Source organism: Calypte anna, chromosome 10, assembly GCF_003957555.1.
Source record: "Calypte anna isolate BGI_N300 chromosome 10, bCalAnn1_v1.p, whole genome shotgun sequence".
Lineage (NCBI taxonomy): Eukaryota > Metazoa > Chordata > Aves > Apodiformes > Trochilidae > Calypte > Calypte anna.
Genome location: NC_044256.1, coordinates 10,965,289 through 10,991,559, shown reverse-complemented (window position 1 = coordinate 10,991,559; position 26,271 = coordinate 10,965,289). Strand labels below are relative to the sequence as shown.

The window sequence follows — 26,271 nt, the reverse complement described above, 5'->3', positions numbered from 1 at the left end:
GCTAAAGTATCTGATACAAAATACAATTTTTGCTTGGGATAATATCTCAGTTTATATCTGATATGCTAGTGCTAATCTCCATTGTATTCTCATTTGAGTATCATGCTTGTCTCTTAAAATATAGAAGATTTTGATTTTTATATAAAGTGTGCAGTTTCTAGGAAGGATTGTTTTGGGGAAATTAGTTCCCTCAAATACTCATAACTGTCTAAACAATATTAACTGGTCAGTGAGGGATGCACTCAGCTGAAATTTGTAATATTACTCAAAATGGTCTCCCTCGTATTTCTGAATATCTGAATATCTTTGCAGACTCATTGTGTGGTCTACTCTGTCCCCCCCTTTTTTTTTTTACCTTGGCATTTTTTCATTGATAAGAGTTTTCCCATGTAACTGACCACTTCAGCTCGTGGCTTTAGCATCCTTTTCATGCAATAACAGTGGAAAAACAATAACTGTGGAATGTAACTGAATGGCATGTACTAAAACAGCAAATATTGTTCTTCATAGTTCAACCCCTTTCCCAGGCTCTTGTGATGTCTGCTAGGGAGATGCCAGAATGAGGAGCCTATGGAGCTGTGGAGGTTCCAGAGAGTGCTGGAATGAAGGAAGGGTGCAAAATGCTGCACAAATCTCTGTGTGGTTGCAATTCTGCCTTGGTTTACAGCTATTGTTTTACCAGGGCACCTTAATCTTGTAAGCCAGTAAAGGACCTGATTCCCAGGTTATCTTAAGGGTTAAGGAGGAGAGATATATATCCCTACATCTTCTCCATGTTTTGGCACCTTTGTAAAAGGCAGGAACGAGTGGGTCTTAGCATTACCTCATTTTTTTCCTAGGCCACATTGAAGTATTTTATGAGTCAAGACTTAAAAATCAAGAATGAGTAAAGTCACAGTTGTTTCGGTGTTCATTTTTTTCCCTGAATTCTATCATGTATCTGCTTAGTTTTAGCCTTCATTGCACAGATAAATGTATACAGGACTTTAGTACAGTTTTCAATCAAGTGGCTTCTAAAACCTTTGTGACATAGTAGTTGTCAACAGCCAAAATAGATTCTTCTGGATATGAATATTCTGCTAATTGTAAGCTCTATTCAGTTCTGCCTTTATTTTCTTTAAATTTTTCTACATAATTTTACCCACTCTAGAACGTTTTTTTCTGTGTATGGAATCAGTATTTAGACTTCACAAATAGACTTAGCAGGTGGCTTTAAAATAAATTGTTATAATAATTTGCTATAATTTAAGATACATTCTGTGTGTGTGGTCCCATCACCTCTATTTATTAAAACAAACCAATGCTAAAAGCAAAAGTATCTTGAGTTGTTGCAGAGAGAAAAGACTCTTATTGTCTCTGTGCACTCTTGTGTTACAATGTTAATGACCTAGCACCTCATTAGGACTTACAGAACATACTTTCTGTAAGTCATTTGCTCTGTTGGCATTGTAGACAAAATCCATGAATTTGCTCAATAGACCACTATGACTTACATCTGCTATTAGGAAACAAATTAAACATAAATATAAAAAAGCTTGACATCAAAGGGTTACTGTCAACTCCCAGTGGTGACAGTCAATATTTTGGCAAGATATCCATGCATGAAACATTATTTTAATTACATATTTTTAACAAATGAGAAAAAACTCATTAAAATAATAATAAAAAAGAAAAGTAGATAAGTTTGTCACATTCAACATGCAAGTAACAAATATTAGTGAAAATACCATGATTTCTTAGGATTAAATGTATGGCTTCTGATATATGGTATGTATCTGAGATGGGTATTTTATGATACATGTATCTTTGATAGTACTTAAGGAATCAGTGGCAGAGAGGTTTTATGGCATGTACAATCAATCATAGGCACAAATCAAATGCATGGTGGCTTTTATAGACCAGTTGCCCGTCAGAATAAATAAATGCAGATTGGAAAGCATGTGGATTAGAATGCAAAACAAAGCCTTGGAGTTTGATTCTTACACAGGTCAGTTACTGGGACTTTTCTGGTTACGAGTCAGCTTCAGGAATCTGATTCATGGTTGGAAAGATCAGCTGGTGGTTTTCTCAGCAGTGATTTTCATGACATCAAGGAACTTGCTCTCTGAATAGTGGTTGTTTCTGCATAGTTAGTGTCCTTCTGGATAAGCTTACGGTGGGCTTGGAGAGAAGATTGCTCTGTGTGGATGCATCCCCCCCACTGGCTCTGACATTGCAGGTGCACAAGTGCGGAGCTGTCCTGTGCCCCGTGTTCTGCGCCCCGTGTCCTGTGCCCTGTGCTGCACCTGCTCTATGGTGGCTGCTCCCCTGCTCCCTGCCAAACCACCCAGGCCCCAGAGCTTTGGCCTTGTCTGCTGGGGTTGCAGCCATGCCCCTGTTTGTGCTGCAGACATATCCTAGGTCCTCCCATGTTGGTGGAGATGCTGCTTCCCTCCTGTGGGAGGGTAGGGGTGAGTGAAGAGGAGGAGGGTCTGTCCTTCAGTGACAGGCACCTCCAGCTGCCCCCAGGGCTATGGGACACGTCTGTCTCTGCGCTCAGCCACTAGGTTTGCTTCCAACCTGTTTTAATCAGAGTGGCTTGGGCTGGCTTCAGCAGGGAAGGTATCAGTGATGGGGCTCCCTCTGAAGGAAGGGAGCCATGGCAGGGGCAGTGGGAGCTGTGATAGGTGCTGGAGTGGCAGCTGGTGGGGATGAGAGGCCGAGCCCCTTGGCAGGATGGTTTTGCTGTCTGAGTGCTAACTGGGACGTGCCCCACACCTGCTCCTGGGGGGCTTCAGAGGCAGCAGCTGAAGACATGGATCTCCTCCAGAGACCGTGAGCTGCAGAGGGAGGAGGCAGGAGCCTGCGGCCTTGGCTTCACACTGGGGGATTCCACTCCTCAGGGTGGTTGGTGTGGGAGATGCTTGTCCCATGGCAGCAAAACCTGGAGCTCCCCCTCCTGTTATATCCTGCTGCTCTCTGAGGTGGTAAAATGTCTCGAATTGTAAACATTTCCAGAGTTCTCAAGGCTGCACACCCATGCAGGGCTGTGGGCCTACGTCCCATCCAGTCACTAGCTGCCGTCTCTTCCCCAGGTTGGGCACTCGACAGAGAAAGAACACGGAGCATCTGGGATGCAAGGAGACAGCAATTCCTTATTCACAACTCCTGGCAGGCAGAGCCCTGTGTCATGCATGGCTGGGGCGTGGAGTGTTTCCTCAGCAGTGGCACCCAGGGGTGAAGCGGCCTCTCCCCTGGTGCCCACAGGCCGGCCCTGAGGTGCTGGGTGAGGGCCTTCCCTCCTGAGGGTCACAAACCACTGCTCCTTGGGCTTTTCTAATTTGGGATCGCAGAGCACATGGCACTTGTGTCACCTTTGGTGAGCTCCTGAATGTTTTGTGAGCAGTTGTGGCGTGATAGTGCTCTTGGTGTGATGAAGTCTTGACTCCATTTTGCTGAAAATTCAGTGTGAATGTCAGGAACTTATATACTCAAGTGTGCAGCTTGGTTTTGATAAATAATGCAGATACTGCCCACACACAAAGGGTGTGTGGATGCATTTAGTCTCACTGGTTCTTTTGCAGGTTTATGAAGCTGTGTTCCTGCAGTTCCTATCTCTGACCTCAGAAGTTTTGAGTGCAGACTGTTTATAAATTGAACTTGAAAGAGAATAATAATTGATTAAAAACAGTAATTTATCAATTTTGTTAACGTTTCCTGTGCATGCCAACATAAGGCAAGGCTACATGCATTGACTTACCAGCTTCATGGTAATTCTTGTGCTTTTTCCTTGAGTCTCTGTCAGTGTGATATATTGGAACAGGTTATTTCATTTACTGGAATATTTCTGCTGACCTTAATAGAATTGTTGATATAGCTGAGAAAAAGAGACTTTGGACCTGCATTAATATGCTACTTTTAAAAAATGCAATCTTAAAATCAACAGCCGAGCTCCAGGCATCCCTTGCATGTGTTTCTGGGAAGTTCTGGAAGGGTAGTATTTCAGAAGAATCTGTAGGATTGTGAAAATACTGTTTTCAATATTTGTTCAAAAGAGGGCAAAAAAGAAATTAATAGTTTATTGACCAGGTCACTGATTTTATTGCATGGTAATAATGGAGAAAGCTACCTGATTTGAATGGCTATTTTACTAAAGATGACTGAGTGTCCCAAGAGTCTCCAATAGTGGTTTTAGTTTAAAAAGGAGGAAGAAATATTTTACCTTGGAAAAGTTCCTTTAAGAAGCAGTAAGACAAATTATGGAAACTTTGTGTATGTGTGTGTGTTATGTGTAAAACCACTCCTTATCCCAAAATTGGGAAATGTACTTTTGCTTGAACAAATAATATGAAAATCATCATAGAAGCTACTGTTAACCTTTTTATCTCGAGTGTAGTTCAAACTATTTAAATGTCTTTGGTCTTCATGTGGGAATGGAAATTAGCTCTTGGCATAGCTTGCTCTAATTGAAATCAGTTTGTGGTTTTTAAGTTCCTTCCCTGCTTGACAGATGATATCATTTCCTATGCTTTTTGTAATCCCCTCTGTTTTTCTAAGATTGTATAAAGCTAAGTTGAACTACACATTTCGAAGGAACCATACACCTTTTTCTGACCTACTTAGGACATTGTCCAAAAATCTTCACCAGAAATTCACTCTGTATTTGCAGACAATTTTACTTTTTGTTGAGGAATGTTGGTACATTTTTGTTGCCTGAAGTACATCCAAAGTAGAACAAAGATGTATCGTAACTATTAGGAACATAAGAAATCTAGGATACAGTTTTTACTTTTATAATTGAAGAATTAAGAGTACCAGTATTTTAAATGCTAGATTGTTTTAAATCCTTTATCCAGCTGCACATTTAACTTCTTTGGATTCATATTGCTGTAGAAGACAATATAGTTAAAACAATTATTTCTTCTTGAAAATAAAAATAAAGTTCCATTCACATATTTCTGAACTGTAAAAAGCCAAATGATGCTTCAGGGCTTTGTGCAACAGGAAAAATTCAGTGGTTGGCACAGCACCTGTTAGCAGCAGGCTCTGGCAGGACATGTGATTTTTGTTTTTCAGTCTTGAGCAATTCAGCCAAATGTGTAGTGTAGGTATCCAGTGCTCCATCACAATTTACTGAAATGCTGATCTGGTCATAATCCTATCTGAGGGGGAGCCTTTCATTTGATTCCTGTTAAGAGGAACCATTTCCTGTGTGTGTGTACTGGAGTACCCCAGCTCAGACAGAGGTACCTGGAAGGAGGACTTCACTTTGTTGGGAAGCTGACTGCTTCTCTGTGCCTGGTGAAGAGCCAGACATACTTTACGTTGTTCCTAACCTCTAGTTAAAAATATATATTTATCTTCGTTACTAGAAAAATGCAGCACAGACTTGTATGCTTTACTGGCATGAGACTTAACCTGCATGTTAATCATTATAAATGGTGGGGCTGCTGCTGAGGAGGGGATGATGCTGCTCCCCTGCCTCTATTCCTGGCAGGGGAAGGTTTTTGGCTCTGGGGAAATGCTGTCTGTGAACTCTGCAGCCCCCAAGCACAGCAGGCATCAGCAATTTTACCTGGAGATGGGGAGAGCCCTCAGGTGATATGCAGAAAGAAAGCACTTTTAGTTTTCCTTTTCATGCAATGAGTCTTACCCGGGCAGATCAGCTTCTGATATTTCATGTGTTGGCAGGACCAGGCTCATTTCAGGAGCTTTCTTATGTGTTTTTCTTTAACTTTTCCTTCCCTCATAACTCAAATAATAAGACTGTCTTTTTCTTGGTAATATCTGCCAAATATTTATTACTTTTTCCATATTGATGGCCTTTTCTCATAATTGTAAAGTAGGAGACAAATTCTGTGGATTTATGCTCATATGAAGTGCCTTTGACTTCAGAGAGCAAGGGTCATACCAAATTCTTGCACCATCCCACATTTCTTCAGAACCACAAATCAATATTGTTTTCTGTATTACCATTTTAAGTATATGTCCTAAAACATGCATTCTTGTTTTCTAATCCTGGTTTCTAGTTCATAGAATTGATCTTTAAAAGAGAATAAAACCCTTAGCAGATAGTGAAGTGTTTCTGCCTGGTTTGGTTTAACCGAGGAAACTCTTTTTTCCTTTCAAGTACAACACTGTAACATCCGGTGCATGAATGGAGGGAGCTGCAGTGATGACCATTGCCTCTGTCAGAAGGGATACACAGGAACACACTGTGGACAGCGTAAGTGCACTTTTATTAATGTACAAACTGTGTAGAGTTAGGTAATTCTGGAGTGTGTGGGTTGGACACCCTTTAGCACAAATTTTCAACTGATATTGAGCTTGGTTTTGATCAGGTACAGTGGAATTTTACAGGAAAACACATGACTTTTTAATGAATGCTGAGCCAATTCTTTCTGATCAGGACTATTAAAATAAACATCATGTGAATTCATAGTAATTGGTTATAACTTGATCCTGTTGTTCTAACACTACTGTAATTCCAACTGACCTCCAGGGCTTTCCACTCACTAGAGCAAGAGGCCATACATTTAGAAGTTACATGGGATTCAGTTTTATCATATAGACAAAAATAATCTTTTTGATACAAAGCTTTCTATTAATTACAGGGCTTTGCTTCAGATTTAGATAGTATGCCTCAGGAGTTCAGTTATTTTGATATTGTCTTATTAGAACTGGTCAACACATTTTTTTATTTCCTCAAGCAATCCTGAGCCAACACCATTCCTGGATCCACTGACTGAAATCTCTCCTAAAGTGGCCCTTGTGTAGGCTCTTGCTATTCATGACTGGAAAACTGTAAAGAAACTCAAATAAGGATGTAGACACTGCTTTTAGGTGGTCATACTGCTTTCTAGTGAGCTATTGGTCTGAAAGGAAAAATGTGTTTAGTTCATTTACTGGAAACCTTTTGTGCTGTTGTCAGAATCAATGGCATATTTTACATGAACTTCAATGGGACCAGGAATTTACCTTTATCTGGAAAAGGATACATGGGGAAAGATTAAGAATTGTATTTCTGCATATCAAGTAGATAAAAGAAATTAATATGAGATGGAACAAAGATTAACATTACACAGTGAGCATCAAATTGTATTTAAAAGCCCCTTTTTCATGTGAAGTTATATTTTCTGGCCACTTTTGAAAGCATCTGCTTTTTAAATTTATCGCAAGGATTATTGCATTCTAAACCCAGGGACAGCTTCAAACAGTTAATACAAGAATATCTTGGATTAAGTTAGTCAGCAAATAGTAGACTGTTTTTATATTATGGTAGAGAAAGAAACACATTTTTTAATTTGCTTGTGGATAGGGAAAAATTCTGAGGATTTACAGATGACATTTTCTTCTGCACCTTCCATCTGTAATCTCTATTATTTCACTGTTCCTTTGTTGAAAGTTTGAAAGAGAAGTTATTTTTAAATTATGTAATTGTCTGGACATCTCAAAGAGAGGCTCTGAGAAATCATAAAAGCTGTGACTGTTACTGTGTTTCTATTATGCTCCCTTGGAAAGCTGAATTCATGATACTCACAAGGCCAGGAAATACAAAAATATCTTATGTAGATTCTGGGGAATAAAGTATCCCATCCTGTTATGTTTACCATTTTTACCAGTTTACCTGAGCTGGTAAAGTACATAACTTCATGTCTTTTTGAAAATAGCTCAATAAAGGTTACTTTTGCCTTCCCTCTGACACAGCTGTCTGTGAAAATGGATGTCTAAATGGAGGGAGATGCGTGGCTCCAAACCGATGTGCTTGCACATATGGCTTCACTGGACCCCAGTGTGAAAGAGGTATGCACCCTAAAACAGTGGAAAAAACCTGATGTTCCAACTTGCTTAATAGTAGCTTAAAAATACTGAAATTGTTCCATAAGATAAAGTATTTAAATAGTTATATTTTATTGCTGTCTCTAAATAAGGTAGAATGGAATTCATGTTCTTGTAGAATGCAATTTAAGGAAGTTTTACTGAAAAGAAAATTCCATTTAAGAAAGTTGTAGAGATACTAGTTATGGAGTAACACAAATTAAAATGGTAACTTTCTAAAAGGCATTTTTAAAATGAGAAATAAAACTTCTGCACTGATTAAAACCCAAACTTTTAATATTATTCTTATTTGTGTTTTTTATATAACATATGCATTGGTTGATATGATTTTAATGGTTTGTTCTTCAGTTCATGGTAGTTTTACCAAGGTGTGTTTCTTTTTCTGGGGCAAAACTCATTTTTTTACTGTAACAGCAAGGTTGTCAAGCCATTACCTATTTTAATCTATAGCTGGATTGATTTGATTTGATTTGGTTTTGTTCATCTCAAGTATGAAAATAAATTTGAAGTATCATTTTTAGCAATATCTCATGATAAGAAGCAGCTTCCTTTGTCTTTGGTATGTTATTTTGGCACAGTATATTTAAATACTACTTACATTTTGTAGTTTTATTGTTACCAATTGTTGCCCTTTATTTGTGTATCCATACTGATAATCACAACTGTTTCCATGTGAAAACATAGCAATTATCTTATCAGGATTTTTTTTCAAGGTTATAAAAGTAATGTAGTTGTTCGTTTGAGAGAAGTAATAGGCATAATTCTTCTCTTGAATTTTTTAATAATAGAAATAAAACACATTCATTTTTTAAAGCTATCATTTGGTCAGTTTAGTTGTAAGTTCATACATATCACTCATACAATAAAGGTTGCATTCTGTATCTGTGAACCTGTGACAGAATCAGACACGAATAAGCTGATTTGGGGCTTGTGGCAAGGATGTGCCTGGCATGTGATGTGAGTGTATCAGATAATCTCTGCTGTCAGTGCTGCACCTGGAGTGCTGGTTGGCTTTTTCATGTGGGCAGCAGCTTAGGTGGGTGGTGAAGAACAACAAATCTTAGGGGGCCAAAGCTTTTTTGTTCTGTGCTAGAGCAGACTGCAATATGAAACAGGTATTTCCAGTACTCCCTACAGCAGGGGATGTTGCTGTGTTGGCAATGTGTGAAGTTTTGCCAGTTGTCCATTCAGAACTTGTGAAAATAGTTCAAACTGATGGTGAAGCTTTTCTGAAGGCTGACAAGTAGCTCTGTTCTGAATCTTGGGTTTTCACTGCTGGAGAGGAGTAGGAGGAATGGAAAATTAGGTTAAAAATCCTCAATTTGAAGAGAATAAAGGATTTATCGGTAAAGAATGACCTGAATATTACTTAAAAGAGGTGTAAAGTGCAAGGCTATAAGATTGCTCAATGCTCCTTTAATGTTGCCTGATCTGGAACAGCTTGAGTCCAACTCATTAAGGCAAGTTTCATGGCTGAAGCTTGCTAACAGCTTTAGTCCTGTCCCTCCTGCCTTGTGTTGGGTGGAGAAAGCAACTGGTGACACAGAGCCATTTGAGCCAACTTGTGCCCTCATGAAATTCCATCCATGTTACTGAGCACATCTGAGGTGGGAATCTGTAACTTACATGCCTTGTCTATAGGCAGTTTTCACTTAGCACTTGTTTGATTAAATAATTATCAATAAAAAAGAAATTATTGAGCTGTGATTTTTCTGGCTAATACTCACTGTGGTGTCGAAGCCAAATTATAGTCATATCTTCCTAGAAAACCTCTGAAATTTGGCTTCTTTCACAGAGATTTCCTGCAGCCTGTCTACCTAGCTTAGCTAATATGTTCCCCTCCTCTAAAAAGGGTGTGGTGGTTTTTTAGTCCCAGAATTACATTATGCCATCAGAAAAACTTTCTGAAGATAACTTTTCAAGTGTAAGCAAAAGCTGTTCTTAGTCAGAATAACTTGTATTGTTCAGCACATGCACCTGTGTGGTCTCCAGAGAGTTGTCTGGCTGCATATGATTTTACACATCTGTCAGCTAAGTAAGAGGTCCATATATTGAATCTAGCTTTGGAAAGTTATGTGGATTTGTGACACTCCCTGGTGGGCTTCTGATGTATATGTGGGTGGATGTTATCCAGTAAACTGACAAGATTCAGGCCTTGTACAGTAAAACTGTGTCTTTATTAGAAAGAAAAAAAAGGGGGAGGGAGAAGAACAAAACAAAACCAAAGCATCTTTATGTGTGGAGGAGGGGAAAAAAGGAAATTACTCAAGAGAAATAGTCTCTTAATCTATCCCATTTCAGGGAAGGAGGAGGAGAGGCAAGTTGTTTTGTAAACACCATTTCTGGATATAAATGTAATGTGAAGTGATATGGTTTTGTGGCATGCACATTCCCCATCTGCTTGGCTGTGGTTTGACTTCTAGGTTATGCCATGCCACAAGCTAACAGTGATGTAAGTAATTTACTGCTACACATCATGCAGTTCTTTTCTCTACAAGCATCAGCTAATAGTAGCAGTCACAGGGTGTTTGTGGCACGTATGTCACAGGCCAAATAATATTCCAGCCTTTGCTGCATATGTCATAGCTTAGAGATGTCTTGAATAAAACAACGTTGAGGCAACCAAATTAAGGAGGATTATTCCAGTAACCTGATATGGAAAATAATGAAAATGTTGCTGTTGGTTGTAGCAATGTTACAGCCTGTTTCTTATGTCCTGAGGCAAGATGTGTAGTTCTGTGACTACTCTGTTAAGTAGTTTTTCCATATGTTTTATCAATGTTTTAAAAATAGATTAGCCTATATAAAACACTATAAACATGAGCAAAAGCAGTTTTTAGATTCATTATTATCAGTGGAGTTCCTCTCCATGTCCTGGGGAGTATATACCATGTCACTGGTGAGATAAGTGTTGGCAGAGCTGGATGGATAACTGGGCCATGGTCAGAAGTGGTACACATGGGTCATTAGCTCCTGAGCTCCTGTGTGTGGTGTTTGGCACCTTTGCAGAGTGGGGGAAGCATTCTGTCAGCTCTGTGCAGGTGTAGTGTAAGTACAACAGACCTGGCTTTTCTGTGGGATTGTGTTCATCAAAACAGTGCACTTGACATAAGCTAAACAGCAAAAGTGTAGTGCAGTTGGAAATGCTTCATGCAGCAGTTTAAAACACATTCAGTATACATAGTCCAGAAAGAAAAATATTTCATGGTTATTGGCTCTATTGAAATTTGAACTTTGAGGATTCCTTCTGGAAGGTGCTGAGTACTCTGGCTGCAATCCAGGGCTTTGACGTGCATTTAAATTCAGACTTGAGATGTCAATATTCTTAAAATTATTCAGGTGATTAAGGGCCTTGCTGGATTTTGGCCCAAGATTTCAGAGTCAGTTAAGATATGAGAGGTGCACTCATCTTTTAGCATATAATTAAGTCATATTGTTAATGAAAAGATATCACAGGTTACAGAAAATGAAGATGCAAGCAAAGCAAAATTTGTTCTACTGGTTAAAAAAACAGATTTCGTCTTTATGCCATTTGACTTTTAATGCTGTATAACTTGAGTGAGTTACAGATTCTGCAGTTTTTAGAGTTGCTGAAGAGACTGAGAGCAAAGACTTAGCTTATGTTCCCTTGAGGATGATTCAGAACATTGACAGCTCTTTTTATTGTCTGTAAAAGAGCCTGAGGGATTTAGCTGGCTACGTGAGATGCCCACGTTTGGGTCCTGTGAAAACATCCCACTTTATAAAACTTCAGAGGAAGAAGCAATGTTAGAAGCTCAGAGAGAACAGACATCCCTGTCAGATTTGGTAGAATTTTGTCCTCCAAACTTGTGCATAAAAGCTTTCTTGACTCTTTGAATCTGTTTCTCTTTGGATATTTGAATGATTATACTTTAAGAAGGTGAATTCTATATAATATAAAATTGTGTGTTGTTGTTATACTTTAATTGCAAAAAGGCAATGAAATCTGCTTTTCTGTTTCTGCCTGGATCCATTTAGAGGAACACAGTGGAAGCTTAGAATGTGTTACAGCCCTGTTTGTTTATTTGAATGCTTGTGACAACATCAGGGGCTCAATCCGGCTGCATTTTGGAGTTTTGCCACTTGCTTTGCATAGAAGCAGAATTGGGCCTGCTGTAGTTCAGATATTAAAAACGTACCATGTGTGTTTTGGTTTTTTTTCTGGACTCAGAATATGAGCAAATGATTGCTTTTTCTTCAAACAGAGTAGTTTCTGTACTGCTCTCTTCAAGACAGGAATTTTTGCATAATTTTTAATTATATTTGGCCATTATTAAAAGTTCCTAGAATTAATGCCATGTGTAAAAATATCTTTCCCAGAGCCTCTCTATGAAAGTGCAGCCTCTGAAAGTGGTTGAGAGTAGTACAGTACTGTGTATATTTTTTTCTTTTTCAATATTACAACAGGGAGTATGTTTTCACAGAGGACACTGCACCCCTTACTGTGCCCCGTCTCTGGTATTTAGTCTAAATGGAAAGTAAATAACAAAGTGTAGATAGCAGTAAAAGTATGTTCCCAAAGCCTTATGTTGCATTTAAAGTAGTATTGCAGCATATGGTAGCTGGCAAACATTTGAATAAACTTGGTTCCTGTAGCTGTCTTCCAAGAAACACATCTGTTGACATAGACATGTAGTTTCTGCAGCCCTGTAATGTGAATGCATGTACAGTGTTATAGAAGCAAGCTAAAGGATGGTTAAGTTTAAAGACCTGGAAGAAGGATTTTTTTGCACACCGTTTTTTCTCAAAAATTATCCAGAAATGGCTTCAGGCTGAAGATAAATACAGTCACAGGGCAATGTTTTAATATCTTTAAAATAATTTTAATACATATTGCCACCCTTGATGTCTTTCAGTTTTAAAACAGAAATACAGTATCAGTGTCTTGGATGATTTTTTTCTGTAAATGAGTTTGAGATAAATGGATGAGGTCTTTTTTAATTTTTAGAATCAAGGCTGCAGCTTAATGGTGGAGAAGTCACACCCTATGGAAAAACTACATGTGATTTAAGATAGTTTATTGTACTTAGCAAGTTAATCAATAGATCTCTGGATCAGAACTCAGTATTAAGCTCATTCTGTTAATAAGGCCAAAAAGAATTTGTTGGATATTGTGCATGTGAAAGCTTTTATCCATTGTTCTGCTCCTTGCAAATACACAAATACACCCTATGGAAGGTCCTTCACCACTTCCTCTATGTTTTGTGCATCTCAAGATATCACATAACAATTTTTAGGATGTTTCGTTTGATATAAGCTTAAAGCTTAATCAAGATCCATAAGTGGTTCAGTACATATGGGTTTAGGTCTCTAATGAGATGTTGAGGGCTTCGACATGAGGCTTTGGTTCCAAACTGAGTTTTGATTTCAGTCAAACAAATCCAAATCCAAAATTTTCATTCAAGTATTTGGCAGCCCTTTCTCTACTTCCATGTATTTTTGATTGACTGCTCCGGGCACTGCCATTTGGATGTGCAGTAAGGTATTCCTTGGACTTGGTTTTGATTGTAGTTGTAGCAGTGGTGATGCATTCAAATTTAATCACAAATTGAGTAGCCCATATTTTGGCACAAATTATTATACAAATATTTGAATGAAATAGCTATGTTTTTCTGATCTGTAAGATTTGATTCTTCCATGCAAGGCATTGAAGGGACCTGCTTAAGAATCCCTGAGATCATTCTTCTGGTACTGCCTGCAGCTTTGCTCTTGAATGTGACACCTTCCTCCGGGTGTGCTGGCAGCCTGTGGCAAGTGCTGGCTCTTCAAGAAGTTTGGTTCTGCTTTTATTGCAGAACCTTGCACTGGCTTTGCTTGTGCGTGGTACTTGCTGTCTGCCTTAGAGTATCTTAAGAAATGAAGAGTGGAGTCCTGTGCTTTCATCAGGAGGTTTTGTTGAAATTCTGTACACAAAGATATGTTTGTTTGGCTATGGGATGTTACATTAATACAGATATGACTTTTATATACACAGTGCAGGCAGTTGAAAGATAGAACTTCCTTGAATGGTCTGCACTGCCAGATCTGTGCTCTGTGAAGCTCCAGGGAGAACTGCAAAGAATCTGTCTGATGTGTTGTATCACAAAAGTCAGATTTTTTTTTAATGTGCTGAAAGACTGAGTCAGCTTTTATTGATGTTGGTTGTCATTGCAACATAGTGTTGCATTTGAGGAGTTCAGAATGAGTGGCTTCAAGCTGTTCTTGTTCTCTTAGTACCATCGCAACAGGCCATTTTTCTAATTTCAGCCATCTACTAATTCCTGGGTCACTGCAAAACTTGCAGATCATCAAACAGCTGAGCACAACTGATTTCTTATGGAGCTTTTAATAGAAAAGGTGCTTTTGAAATGGTGACTCCTGGACTTCAACATGATACAGGGAAATGAGAAATGCAACTGAGAAGTTATCTGACAGTGCCCATTTAGCCATTTTTGGATAAAATTGTTCCGTCTCCTCTGAGTTGCAATATATATTGATATAAGAAATTGATATAAGAAAGCACAAGCACCTGAAATCCTTTCTTTTGTTACAGTGAAAACAAATGTTTTCCTTGTGAACTGCCCTGAAATTTTATATGAATATTTTCCATTCATATTTACTTTTCTTACTGAGCTGGTGGGCTGAAAATTTTTGTTACAGTTGCAACAACAACAACAAAAAAAATCAAATATCAGTATGTAGGATAACAGTCAAATTTCTATAATAGACTTTTTTTTTTCTGTTTTTGTTTCTTAATTTGAGCTAAAACTTTCATGATGGTCAGTGCTAACAAAGACAAGAGAACCTCTTTTAAAACATCACAGATCATACCTAATGCAAGGATAAACTGACAAGGGGATTTCCAAGTAAAACAATTCTTTTATGTAGGTCAGTCGAAAAATGCTAATGAAAAGTGCTTTAAGCAGAGGTGCTCAAAATGGTCAGTGCAACCGCTTTGTCACCTCTAAGTTTCCTTGCAACAGAACTGCAAATATCTGAAAAAATAAAAACTTCTCAAGTAAAGTGTTACATTTAGGAAGCTACCCAGTATCCTTTCTCAGCATAAATGTTGCAAAAAGTCGTAGGACACAACTACCTGAGAGCTGTAAGGGCAGTCACATTCACAGTTGGAATTGGAGTTGAGAGTTTAACATAGAATGACTGAGTGGTTTTTATATTTTATTTTTTTCGGTGACAGCTTGTACGGTTTGGCACTGTAAAGAAACACTGTAGGAAAAGAAAAGAGGCCTAAATAAGGTCTGAAAAGAAAAGAGCCCTAAAAGAAAGATCACTCTCCAAATTCTATTTTGCTGTAAAGCAGAGCCTAGCTTTGCACTCCTTGTCCAGAAAAAACTCCCCTTGGAAAAAGGCAGAATTTCCTTAGGCAGAGAAACCAAGATTAAATATTCCTTTTTGTAGGAAGATGTGCAAAGGCAAGGGATAACTCTTTTTTTTAAAGCATGAAAGTTATTGAAAGTGCATGTGTCCGTGTGTACACTCATATACACATGGTTTTATGTTTTAGGAAAAGAAATACGAAACCTGGTAAGCACCTGATTTTTTGTTGTGAACTTACATATTTACTATGTGTCTTCTGTGTGTATTACCCAGGCTAGAGTAGCACAGGTATGTTACCCTAACTGTATCTGCATTGCCATAGTCTTAATTTCTCTTCATGGTGGTATATCTATTTACAGTTTCTTAAATATGGCACCATTTGAATTACAGGGGAGAGAGGATGATTTTCTAAGAGTACTTCAGTTTAAGGAATTGCTTAGGGTGGAAGGGACTTCTTGAGAAGTCAAAATTTTTACAAGGGCATGTAGTGACAGGACAAAGCATAATTTAAATTTAGGTTAGACATTAGGAAGAAATTCTTCACTGTGAGGGTAGCGAGACACTGGCACAGGTTCCCCAGGGAAGCTGTGGAATCCCCATCCCTGAAAGTGTTCAAGACGAGATTGGATGGAACTTTGAGTGACCTGGTATCGTAGGAAGAGCCCCTGCCCATGGCAGGGTGGTTGGAATTAGATGATCTTTAAGGTCCCTTGTAACCCAAACGATTCTATGATTCTGTAATTATGATTATAACTACCTGCTCAAGCAGGATAAACTAGAACAGGTGCCCCAGGACTGGGCTCAGCTGCCTTCTGGAAAAGATGCTAAATGTATGTTAATCTGTGATTTGTAACACCTCCAAACACATCTTTCAGAGCTGCTAGCCATTTAAGATCTAGTTGTTAACAATGTCATAATCCTGTTTTGCATTTTTTCTTATTTGTGTTCTCCAGAGGTTGGTTGTCCTGTGGCAGTGATTGATTGAGTGCTGTGAAATGAAAGTGCAAGTTATGCAGATAATTTCTAGTGAACTTGCCTAATAAAATTCTAAAAATGGAACAGTTAGTTTTAAAATACAAAGTAAGCTGACAAAATTAAAGTAGTTCATGGAGTGTGGGATAGGGAATGGTTTTAACTCCCAGTAACATCAGTAACTACATGTGTGCTGTCAGGGGAATTTCTGTATTTGCACTTGACACTGACTACACTTATCTGCTCATCACTTAAAAAGATGGGTAGACCCAATAGCTACTTGACTGGTAATTTCACTTGATATAGGAGGAAACTGGGTCCATCAGTGATGGGCTATTTTAGGATCTCAAAAGCTCCTGTGTCTGCTTAAGTTTCTGAGAACTGCACCATGATGCAAAGCAGTAAAAACGCAGTGGAAAGAACATGCCATACAATTTCTTCAAAGTGCAGCAAAGATGGATTTTAAAGTAAGATACCTTGAACTTCAAGGGGACAAGTGTCTGTGCTGGAATGGTATGTCTGGATGTCTTAGTTCAGTTGAGTAATATAGTGACAGAATACTACTTGAGCTTGAAATGTTTATAAGAGGTAATAATGCTGGGATATGGTGAAAGCCTTAATGGCAATCCCCGTGTCTCAGTGTGATGGTATGGGTGGTAACTTGGAGAGATTCTTAAAATGCTAGCGTGATAGTTTTACAGCCATATTAATTCAGGCTTCAAAAGAAACTGCAGGGTCAAAAATGACTTCTGGACTGCAGGCTTTAAATGCAAAAAGATCTATCATTGAAATGGGCAGTTAAAAGGGAGGTAAATGATAATAGCTGGGAAAGAAGAGTCAGTGTAGACTACTTGGGTTTCAATAACCATTAAGATAAAATATGATTTAATGATGCAGATACTATGTCTGGAATTAAATTGCACCACACAGTGTGAATTATTCTAGTTACTTCATTCTTGAAGTGAAGAGTAAAGGATTAATAAGAGGATAATTTGAGGGACTGAATTAAGGAGAGTGTAACATTTTAGTACACTGTAACTGGGCAGAGTGTAGGTGCTCTTAGAGAAGCAGATGAGGGGGGCAGATAGGCATGAGGGTGTCTAGTCTAATACTTTTCACACGTCTCAGGAACCAAGTGTTGACGGAAGGCTGAGAAACTGAGACTGCTACTTGGGCAGGGGAGACCCAGTGGAGATGTGCATTCCATTCATCTGAATGGCTGTTCTAGTAAAAACATTGCTAGACACAACCACAGTGCAGGAATGGCAAATGATGAATGACTTAGCAAGCTATCTTGCTGGGTGTTTAATCTGTGTGGTTATGTAAATAATTTGAAATGCTTCTCTTGGCCTGAGCCAGGCTGGGCAAAATGAAGTGCCATCCATTAAACCTTGTGCTATTTCAGCTCTCAGGTCCCAGCAGGAACTCGACAAGATATGGCTCCATGAAAGGTGATACTATATTAAACTAACAGTACAAGTTGTATCAAACTCAGTTCCAAATTCAATACAAAAAGTCGTGGTTTTCGAAGGCATTTCAAATCTAGCACTAGCACTTCAGTCACTTGCTGATGTCAGTACAAAAAAAATTCTTTGTACAGCTGCTGACTGCAAGAAAGATGACAGGTTAAATTGGGTTAGCAGAAATGAAAGACCTGCAGTGGAAGAAGTATTAGTATCAGAATGTTTATGGAATTTGTCATTAAATAACAGAAGTGTTTAAATTGGAGGGGAAAATTAAAGTGTTCTTTTTTGTATTTTTTCCCCTATTTATGTGACATGGAAGTTATTTACAAAGGCATACAAGGAAATAATAAATTCTCCCCCCCCCCCAAAACAACAAAGAAGCAAAACCAGAAAAGTAAAGGTGATGGCAAATCTATCCTAATCTCTGTTGTTCAAGCCTTCTTGAGCTAGGGTCTGAGCCACCAATGTGTATAAGAATAATTCTGATATTCTTACTACAGCTGATTACAGTACTCTGTTATAAAGGGTGGAGGTACTTGGTTGTTCTCCAAAGAAAGTGAGTAATAATTGACCTAATGTACAGAGCACATGAATAACATATTCTTTTGGTAAGAAATTTATGTTTTACAGGGTGTGCTAGAGTTCACATCCCTTTTTCACATCTTCCAAAAGATTTTAAAATACTCAGCTGCTCTATTAAATTTCTAATTCAACAAATACTCAAATACAAAGTATGCATTAGATAAAGCTCTTGAGTTGAATCCAAACATTGAAAAATCTTTTAATCTTCCTTGAAAACAGCTGTTTAGAATTCTGAATAGAAATAACAACTTCCTTCAGCCTATGTTGTTGATGTCTGCTTCAGTCTCAAGCTGGGAGGAATTTCTCTTTGTTACTCTGATGCAAAGTCTTGCTGTTGGTGCAATGATTTTGACTATCCCTAAAACATACCAAGAGTGGGGTCCTGGTCCTGTTAGACATAAATAGTAACACTGCCTTTGAATTCAATATAATAGAGGAGAGACTTAGTCAGAAGGCTTGAAATAATTTTGACACTTTAATTGCAGTTGTCTGGAGTGCAGCTACAGGAGCAGTTACTGACATCTCCCACTACTAAGAGCCTGCTGCTGCTCTTCATGTTTATCTGCTGAAGTCATTCTTGATATGAGAACTGCTTTTTAGTGTCCGAAATAATTTAAACAGATTAGATGTTTTTTGTGCATGCGCTCATGCAACATATATTCCTTGTTCAGAAGTACCTGGTTAATCTTATAAAATGTTGCATAGTTCCTCTACAATAAATACCACACCTGAAATTTGCAGGCAACTGCCCATTGCATCCAAGGAAATACCAAAAGAGTTCAAGATTACTAACATAACAATGGACATCAAAAGCAGTAATGATTTACCACTTATTGTAAACTGTTGCCAAAACTCCACAGGGAACAGTTTACATTCAATCTACAACTCTTTGGTTTTTGCAATGTCCAGAGAGTAGATTACACATGCACTTCATACACACACGTGTGTGTTACAGTTCTGTGTTCAAGCATTAGGGCAGTATTTTGAAGTCAGAGGCTTGAAGTCTTACGTTGTTCAGAGTACAGCCTGGACTAAATTTCTCAGTAGCTATGGGAGTGATCCAAAACCTGCTCACATCAAAGGAAGAGATGACCAAAGGCTGGGGTGGGCTCTGAATTGAGAGCCTGGGTTTATGTGATCAGATTTTGTCAGCCAGGTTTCAAGAAGGTGTGCAGGCTTATTGAGAAAGCAGGTGCTGTGAAAGCAGCTCTGTGCTGTGTTACTATGCAGTACTACCAAGCAGTGATTTGGGGTAAAAGAAGTCCTCAAAGGCATGAGCCACAGAGATGAATGGCTTTTAGTAAAGAAGACTCTGTTACCTGTGGCTGTAGAGTATGGAAAATACTATTATGTGGAATAGTATTTAATTGACAGCAGTTTGGGATTTTGAGGTGGTGAATAAGAAATACTCTAGCACAGTACATAGCTAACAAAATATGTACAACCTCTTCTGGTTGTATAAAGTAGTGTGCTTTTTCTTTTGGGGCTTATATGCACAATCTTTCATGTGATATTCTCATTCCTAAATTGAATGCAGGTGTCTTAATGTACATTGGTAGCACTTATAGAAGTTTATATACGTGTCCTCCAATAGCCTCTGATAAACTGGCATGCTGCCAGGCAAGAGTTCCAATCCCATGGTTGTCTCATTTCTAACATGTGAAATGAGTATCTCAATTCAAACTCAAATTACATTATTTTATAATTTAGGCTTATAGCATACTCATATACTAATAAAAAATTGTATGTAAGTTTAAACACTGCAAGCTTGTTTCATGAGACTAAACTATTTGATGCTTTAAAAATATGTTTCCATTGTGAATGTTATTTATTACAAGTGGAGTTCAAAGCTGAAGCTTAATTATTAAATTAGATGTACAGCCACTTTCCTCAGAAGAATGATTTGGAGAAAAGACATTCTTTCTGGAAGAAATATTACTTACCTTTTGGATATAGTGCAAAATACTTCTGATAATCAGGAGGATGTTTTCACATCCACTGAAGTATCTTAAATTACAAGCTTTCTACTGTTTTATTAGAATTTTTTTTAAGCCACTCAAACGTTTTCCCACAGTGCTGGTTTACAAGCAGCTGAAACTTTAGACACCACTCAGAACAGTCTGTTGTTCCATTAGCATTGCTGGAAGTGATGCACATGTGTATTGGTGACCACCTAGATTCCTAAATGTACATGTTTTATTAAAAATGAAAAGAAAATATTTCCTATATTTTTAAGTACAAGTTTAAATTGGCACTGGAATTGCTAAACCTTGCAGCTTAGACAGATGCCAGAGCTCCCACAGAGGGACTGTAAATGGTGTTATGCCATACTCTATACATGTAACCCTCTTAACTCTTTGCTGCTCCCCAGCAGTAGATGGGAGCTCCCTCCTGCTTCCCTTCCTCTCTCTCCTCTTACCAGTTGTGGGAACCCCAAGGTGCTGCCTGTCACATGCCATTCTCTTTGCATTCAGTCCCAGGCAGAAAGTAAATTTTTAATGTCTGAAGTAGCCTCTGTCTCAGCTGTGAATCTGCTTTTGGCTGGAGGGGGCTAGAGGAGCTGAATTGGACTGCTAGCTTCTTCATAGCTTAATTCTTCATTCAAAGCCAAGTGAGCTTGAAAGGAAAGGGAATCCCCAGTGTTTCAGTGATGGGGATCAGATCCCATGTCCAGAGGAGTAAGGTAAGCTTTGAGACATTGGTCATACATAGATTGCCTCACTTCTGTCCTTTCTGTGAATCCTGATGTCTTGTCTTGTCTTCCTGTTGTAACTCAGCATCATACAAGTAGATGCTGAGTTTAAAAGGTGGTCCTGCAGCACAGGTGTTTGCTACCTATTAGAAATGCATTAGCTACAGGTTTAATTTTTTTTCTTATTCAATACACTTAATTTTATTTCTTTGACATGGATAGATAGGAGCTGCCTAATTTAATAGACAAGCAGTATGTTGTCAGTGCTGGATCAGGCTAGCGGACAGTATTTCAGAGTGCATCCCAGGTGGGATACTGTGGTCTATTGTGTCAGTGAGATGCTCATCACATTGCTATGACATTCTCAGGTGTCTTTTTGCTTCTTGAAGCCTGAAGGTGAGCCCTGCTAATGCCCCTTCCCCCTGCAAAGCATGGTGCTTGCTTCAGGTCACCTCACTCCTGGGTGGAGCTGGGACTGCTCCCATGCTGCTAAGTACGTGGATTCTCCTGGATGGCTTTTGCCTGTCTGGCTGCTCTGTGCTGCTTGGCTCTCTGAACCTCCTTTTTAAGTAGTTAGTCGGACAGCCTGTCCTGGCAAACCTCCCTCTCCTGGTTGGCTGGCAAAGCTCTTGGTCTGGCCAGCCTGTTCCTTCCCTTCCCCTTCGTTTTCCCCCCCTTCTCACATATGGTGTCTACTGGCTCCCACTGTTTATCTCCCCATGTCTCTGTGCCTCCCACTCATTTGTTAGATTTACTTTGATCCATCCCATCTTTGCTGCTTTCCTGTTTTTCTTGCCTCTGCTCTTTTGCTGTTTTGCTTCTTTGTATCCTTTTTTTCCCTCCACTTGTTCCCTGAGGCTTTCTGCTCTGCCTTTCCCCTACCTACAGGCAGCAATGCATCTTTTCCAGAGCTTGCTTTCTCATTTTTGTCTGTTCATCTGATCTAGCAACCACAGTATTTGAAACAGTTACTAACACAACCCGATAACTGTTATAGTTTGGGGAAACAGTCATGTTTATCAATTTTTTATTCCTACAGGCATTTTTATGAGTTCCTTTATAAATCTAGTCTGGACTTATGTAGAAATGACTGTGATAAAAATCCAATTGAAACATTTTGTCATGCCTTCTATGTCATCTTTCCCATAATTGTGAATTATCAAGTATCTGTGTATTCTCTATAACTCACACTGTCAACTCCCTCAGGACTCTTAGAAATGTCACAACTCACTGCTTTAATCCAGACACCAGAATTATAACTATAGTCTCACAAACACTTCATTATTTTGGTTTGGAATAAGTACTTTTATGTGATCACAATGATGGGAAAGGAAGTGCAGGAAAAATTCATGGCAGTTGAAAATTTGCTGCTGAAGACCCTCTGAAAGAAGGCATAAAATTCTGTGGCCATTCTTCTACTTGTTTTGCTCTTTGTTCCAGGCTCCTTATTCAGACACAGTTCCTGCTTATGCTAGTTGATGTTTCTTCTGAGTTTAGGACTAGAGAAATAGATCTCTCTTAGACGCAATAGAGAAATGCTTATAGTCAAAAAAGGAAAGTTATAAAAAACATACCTCCTGTGGGCTGGCAATGTGTGGCAACGTGTACCCTGGGCTGCATTAAAAAAAGAGTGGCTGGAAGATGGAGGGAGGTGATTCTGTCTCTCTGGTGAGACCCCACCTGGAGTTCTGCATCCAGCTCTGGAACCCTCAGCACAGGAAAGACTTGGACCTCTTCGAGTGGGTCCAGAGGAGGGGCAAAAAAAATTATCAGAGAGCTGGAGCACCAGTCTTTTGAAAACAGGCTCAGAGAGCCTGGGGTTGTTCAGTCTAGAGAAGAGGAGGCTCCAAGGGAGACTTTAAAAGCTGCCTTTCAATACATGAAGGGGGCCTATAAGAAAGATGAGGAGAAACTTTCTGTCAGGGCCTGTAGTGGCAGAACAAGAGGTGATGGTTTTAAAGAGGGTAGACTTAGACTAGATCTAAGGAAGAAATTCTTTTTAATGAGGTGGTGAAGCACTGGAACAGGTTGCCCAGAGTGGTGGTAGACACCCCACCCCTGGGAACATTAAAAATTAGATGGGATAAGGCTCTGAACAACCTGATCCAGTTGAAGATATTCCTGCTCATTGCAGGGGGCTTGGACTAGATGGTCTTTATAGGTCTATTCCAAGCCAAAATATTCCATGATTCTGGGATCTTTCCTTCTCCACTAAGATTTCAAGAAGTTTTGCATTGCTTTTACACATGTATCCAGTATAGATTTATTTCTGCATAAAAAATAGTACATAGCATCTATTGAGTTGGAAAATTAATTAGACGACCTAATTGATTGTGCATGAGTTCCTTCATGGAATGTGTTCTGCTGTGGTTGCTCTCACCCAGCATAGAAAGTCTCAGGAGCTAATTCATCTGGTCATTTACTAGACACTGACAATTAATTCATCTTTTTAAAAAATCCCTGAACTTGAAGGGTCTTAACACACAAAAAAAAAATCCATGAAAGATCTTTTCTCTTTTTATTACAGTAATGCCAAGAGGCAATGAGCTCAGCTTGAGGCTCCCTTTATCGTTCACAAAACATGCAAGGCTGTGTAGTCTGAAGAGGAAAAAAGCCCAACAGCATCCAGAAGTATTGGCAGACCCACGTTACATGTGGGGAGCTAATATACAGTGAGATTAAGTCACTTGTGTAAGGGCGTACAGGGAGTCTGTAGTGGAGTCTGAAACTGAACCCAGGTCACCTCAGTCCCAGCCAAGTGTCTCAACCACAAGACTATCCCTCCTTTTCAGTGTGTCAGTGTAGAAAGTAGGCCAAAAAACAGTTTCCATCCTTCTCCACACAGCAATTTGCAAGGCTGTGAAATATTATGTATTAGACAGGCATCTGGATCAACAGCAGTTTCTGTGGATACTTTTATCTGTAAACAGAAGCAAGGCCTGTAAGAGCTTTGTAAATTTAACGTAATTATTGGTTTACCTATAAATACCATAGTTAATTCTATAAACACTATATTTAATTACAAGGCATTTTAAAGGTTTTTAAGAATGGAAAAATGTATTTAAAGGACTGCTGTGCTCTGTGGGTCTCTAATTCTCATATGTTTTAGGTTCTAGTACTAATACATCATGATGCATTAGCAGTCATGTGTAGCTGTGCCAGGCCATGTAGCATGTTGCACCGTGCAGTGGGAACTGAGAAAGGGAGTCTAGCACACCTCTCTTACTCAGAAGTTAAGCACTCCTCTTTGGGAGCTGGTGAGGCTTGTAGTTTGTTGACCTACATCTGAGTGATTCCTATTACTTTGTGTATTTACTTATCTTTTGGAGGATAGTTTAAATCTTTTGTACCCCACACAGATGAGGAAAAAAAAAAGTGTGCACTTTACCCTAAGTTTGATAGTTCTGTGTTGATTCATATAAATATATATATAATTTTTTTAAAATGTTTTACAATACTTAATGAAATTAAGCCTTTGTGGTTTCAACAAAGAGTATTCAATTTACAGTTGTCCTAAATAGTTTCTATTTTCCTTAGATTAAAGATGTGGTGGATGCAGAAAGTGCTCAGTCTCTTGAGGCCAGTCACTCATTGACTCTGGGGAACATCCACCTATCAGTCCTAAATGAAGAAAAAACTCCTTAACAACCAAATGGTCAATGATGACAGGAATGACTTTAGAGCTCAAAGAAACAATGAGTTTACTTTTGAAAACGAAATGCTAATATATCTAATGTTCATTGGCTTTTTCCAATAAATACAGAGGTCTAGGAGCTCTGTGACTATCATAGATTTTTTGAAGATCATTCACAGTAAGGAGCAGAGCAATTTAATGCTTCAGTAGGTATTACAGGAAGGCCTTAAATGAGAGCAAGCCCTGTAATTGCTGAAAACTTGTAAAATCCAAAGAAGGCCAGAAGAGTAATAATAACAGAGAGGTAGGCTCCATAGTAACATATCCAGAATTGTACAAAAAACAGAATAATGAAATACGAGTGCTTTATGTTGGCACCTGTGGTATATGTATTTTGTAAAATTATACTTATCTGAAAACACTTCTGAGATCATTTGTATTCTTGGAAAGAGATGTTTCCTACTTCTAGCAATAGGTATTGGATACATAAGGTAATTCCAGAATTCCAGAATGTATTTTGTAAGATTTCAACAGAGATACCATCAGGCTCATTCAGAGGTGGCAGTGCACGTTGTTATACTATGTTGATTTTTAGACCACAGTCTTAAAGCAAATCCCATATATGTGGTTATGCAAAATGGGCCAGATTCTGATCATGGTTACAGTGTTCCACACACAGACTGATGCTACAGTTTCATTGAGGAAAGAGTCTGATCCTGTAACACAAAGGGTATTTCATGGTATTTCAGCTAAATGGTTGATGTGTTTCACCATACACAGAGGTGAGATACTAGTGTCTGAAGCAATTTTTGTACATAACTGACTTGAATTTCTAACTCTTTCTGAGAATTTGTGTTATTACACAGTCACAAAATAATTGTCAAAATATTTCTGTGAAAATCTGTTTACAACATAAAACTGTGTTACAATCTTACTCAAAAAGAACAGTATTAACTAGTAAAAAGTTTTCAGGCTAATAAAAAATAATTCAGTTCTTACCTTGCATTAAATCTGTCATCACTAAAATCCTATCACTAAAAATACATGTATAGGGGAAGCACTGAGAATACAAAAACCTGGGCAAGTGCAAGGATGAAGAAATTTGGTCAGGGAACTGTCTGCTGTGCAGAGAGGAGTCTTCACAGGAATACAATCTGTGTGCCCCCAGCTTTTGTTTGGTACAAGTTTTCCATTGCTATAATTTCTCAGGAGTGCTGGTCCTTTTGGGTTATGGCAAAGAGGGAACTTGCTTAGGACAAGCCAGCTTGTCCTGGCAGCTGTTATAAAGCAGTGAGAAGAAATTGTTGATTGCTCTAATTACCTTGTTAAAGAGCTGCCAGGGCTTTAGAAGTTCTGCATTCTGTTTGGACCACAAACATGTTCATGTGTCATTATGATTATATATATATTTACCAACACCCAAACCATCATGATTACATTTACTGCCTTCCCTTTAAGTGAGCCACACTGAAAGTGAGTCGATTTCTCATCTTTCCTGATGTGTGTTTACTCACTGTATTTCACTTAGCTTGAGCAGTGAAGTTGGCTCCCTTACTCCTCTCACCCCCCTTTTTTATTTATAAATCAGTTTCAGTTCTGGACTGAGCTTCATTCCAGTGCTCTGCAGTTGTATTGTGTTTCATGACACTGCAGAGGAACATTTATATTTTAGAGAAAAAAAAAAAAAAAGCTTATTTCTAATGTATTGTACCTCTCCCTCTCTTTTTAACTGTGAGCACTGTCTCTTTAAATGCTCTATGTTGCATTGT

General features: G+C 38.7%; 1 protein-coding gene across 1 annotated transcript in view; it reads left to right on the top strand.

Moving 5' to 3' along the window:
- FBN1 (fibrillin 1) overlaps positions 1-26,271 on the top strand; it is a 143,403-nt gene that overhangs the window by 15,730 nt on the left and 101,402 nt on the right. The window contains exons 5-6 of the mRNA XM_030456759.1: positions 6,110-6,205; positions 7,687-7,782. Coding sequence (XP_030312619.1) covers positions 6,110-6,205; positions 7,687-7,782 — 192 coding nt within the window. The remainder of the gene's footprint in view (positions 1-6,109; positions 6,206-7,686; positions 7,783-26,271) is intronic.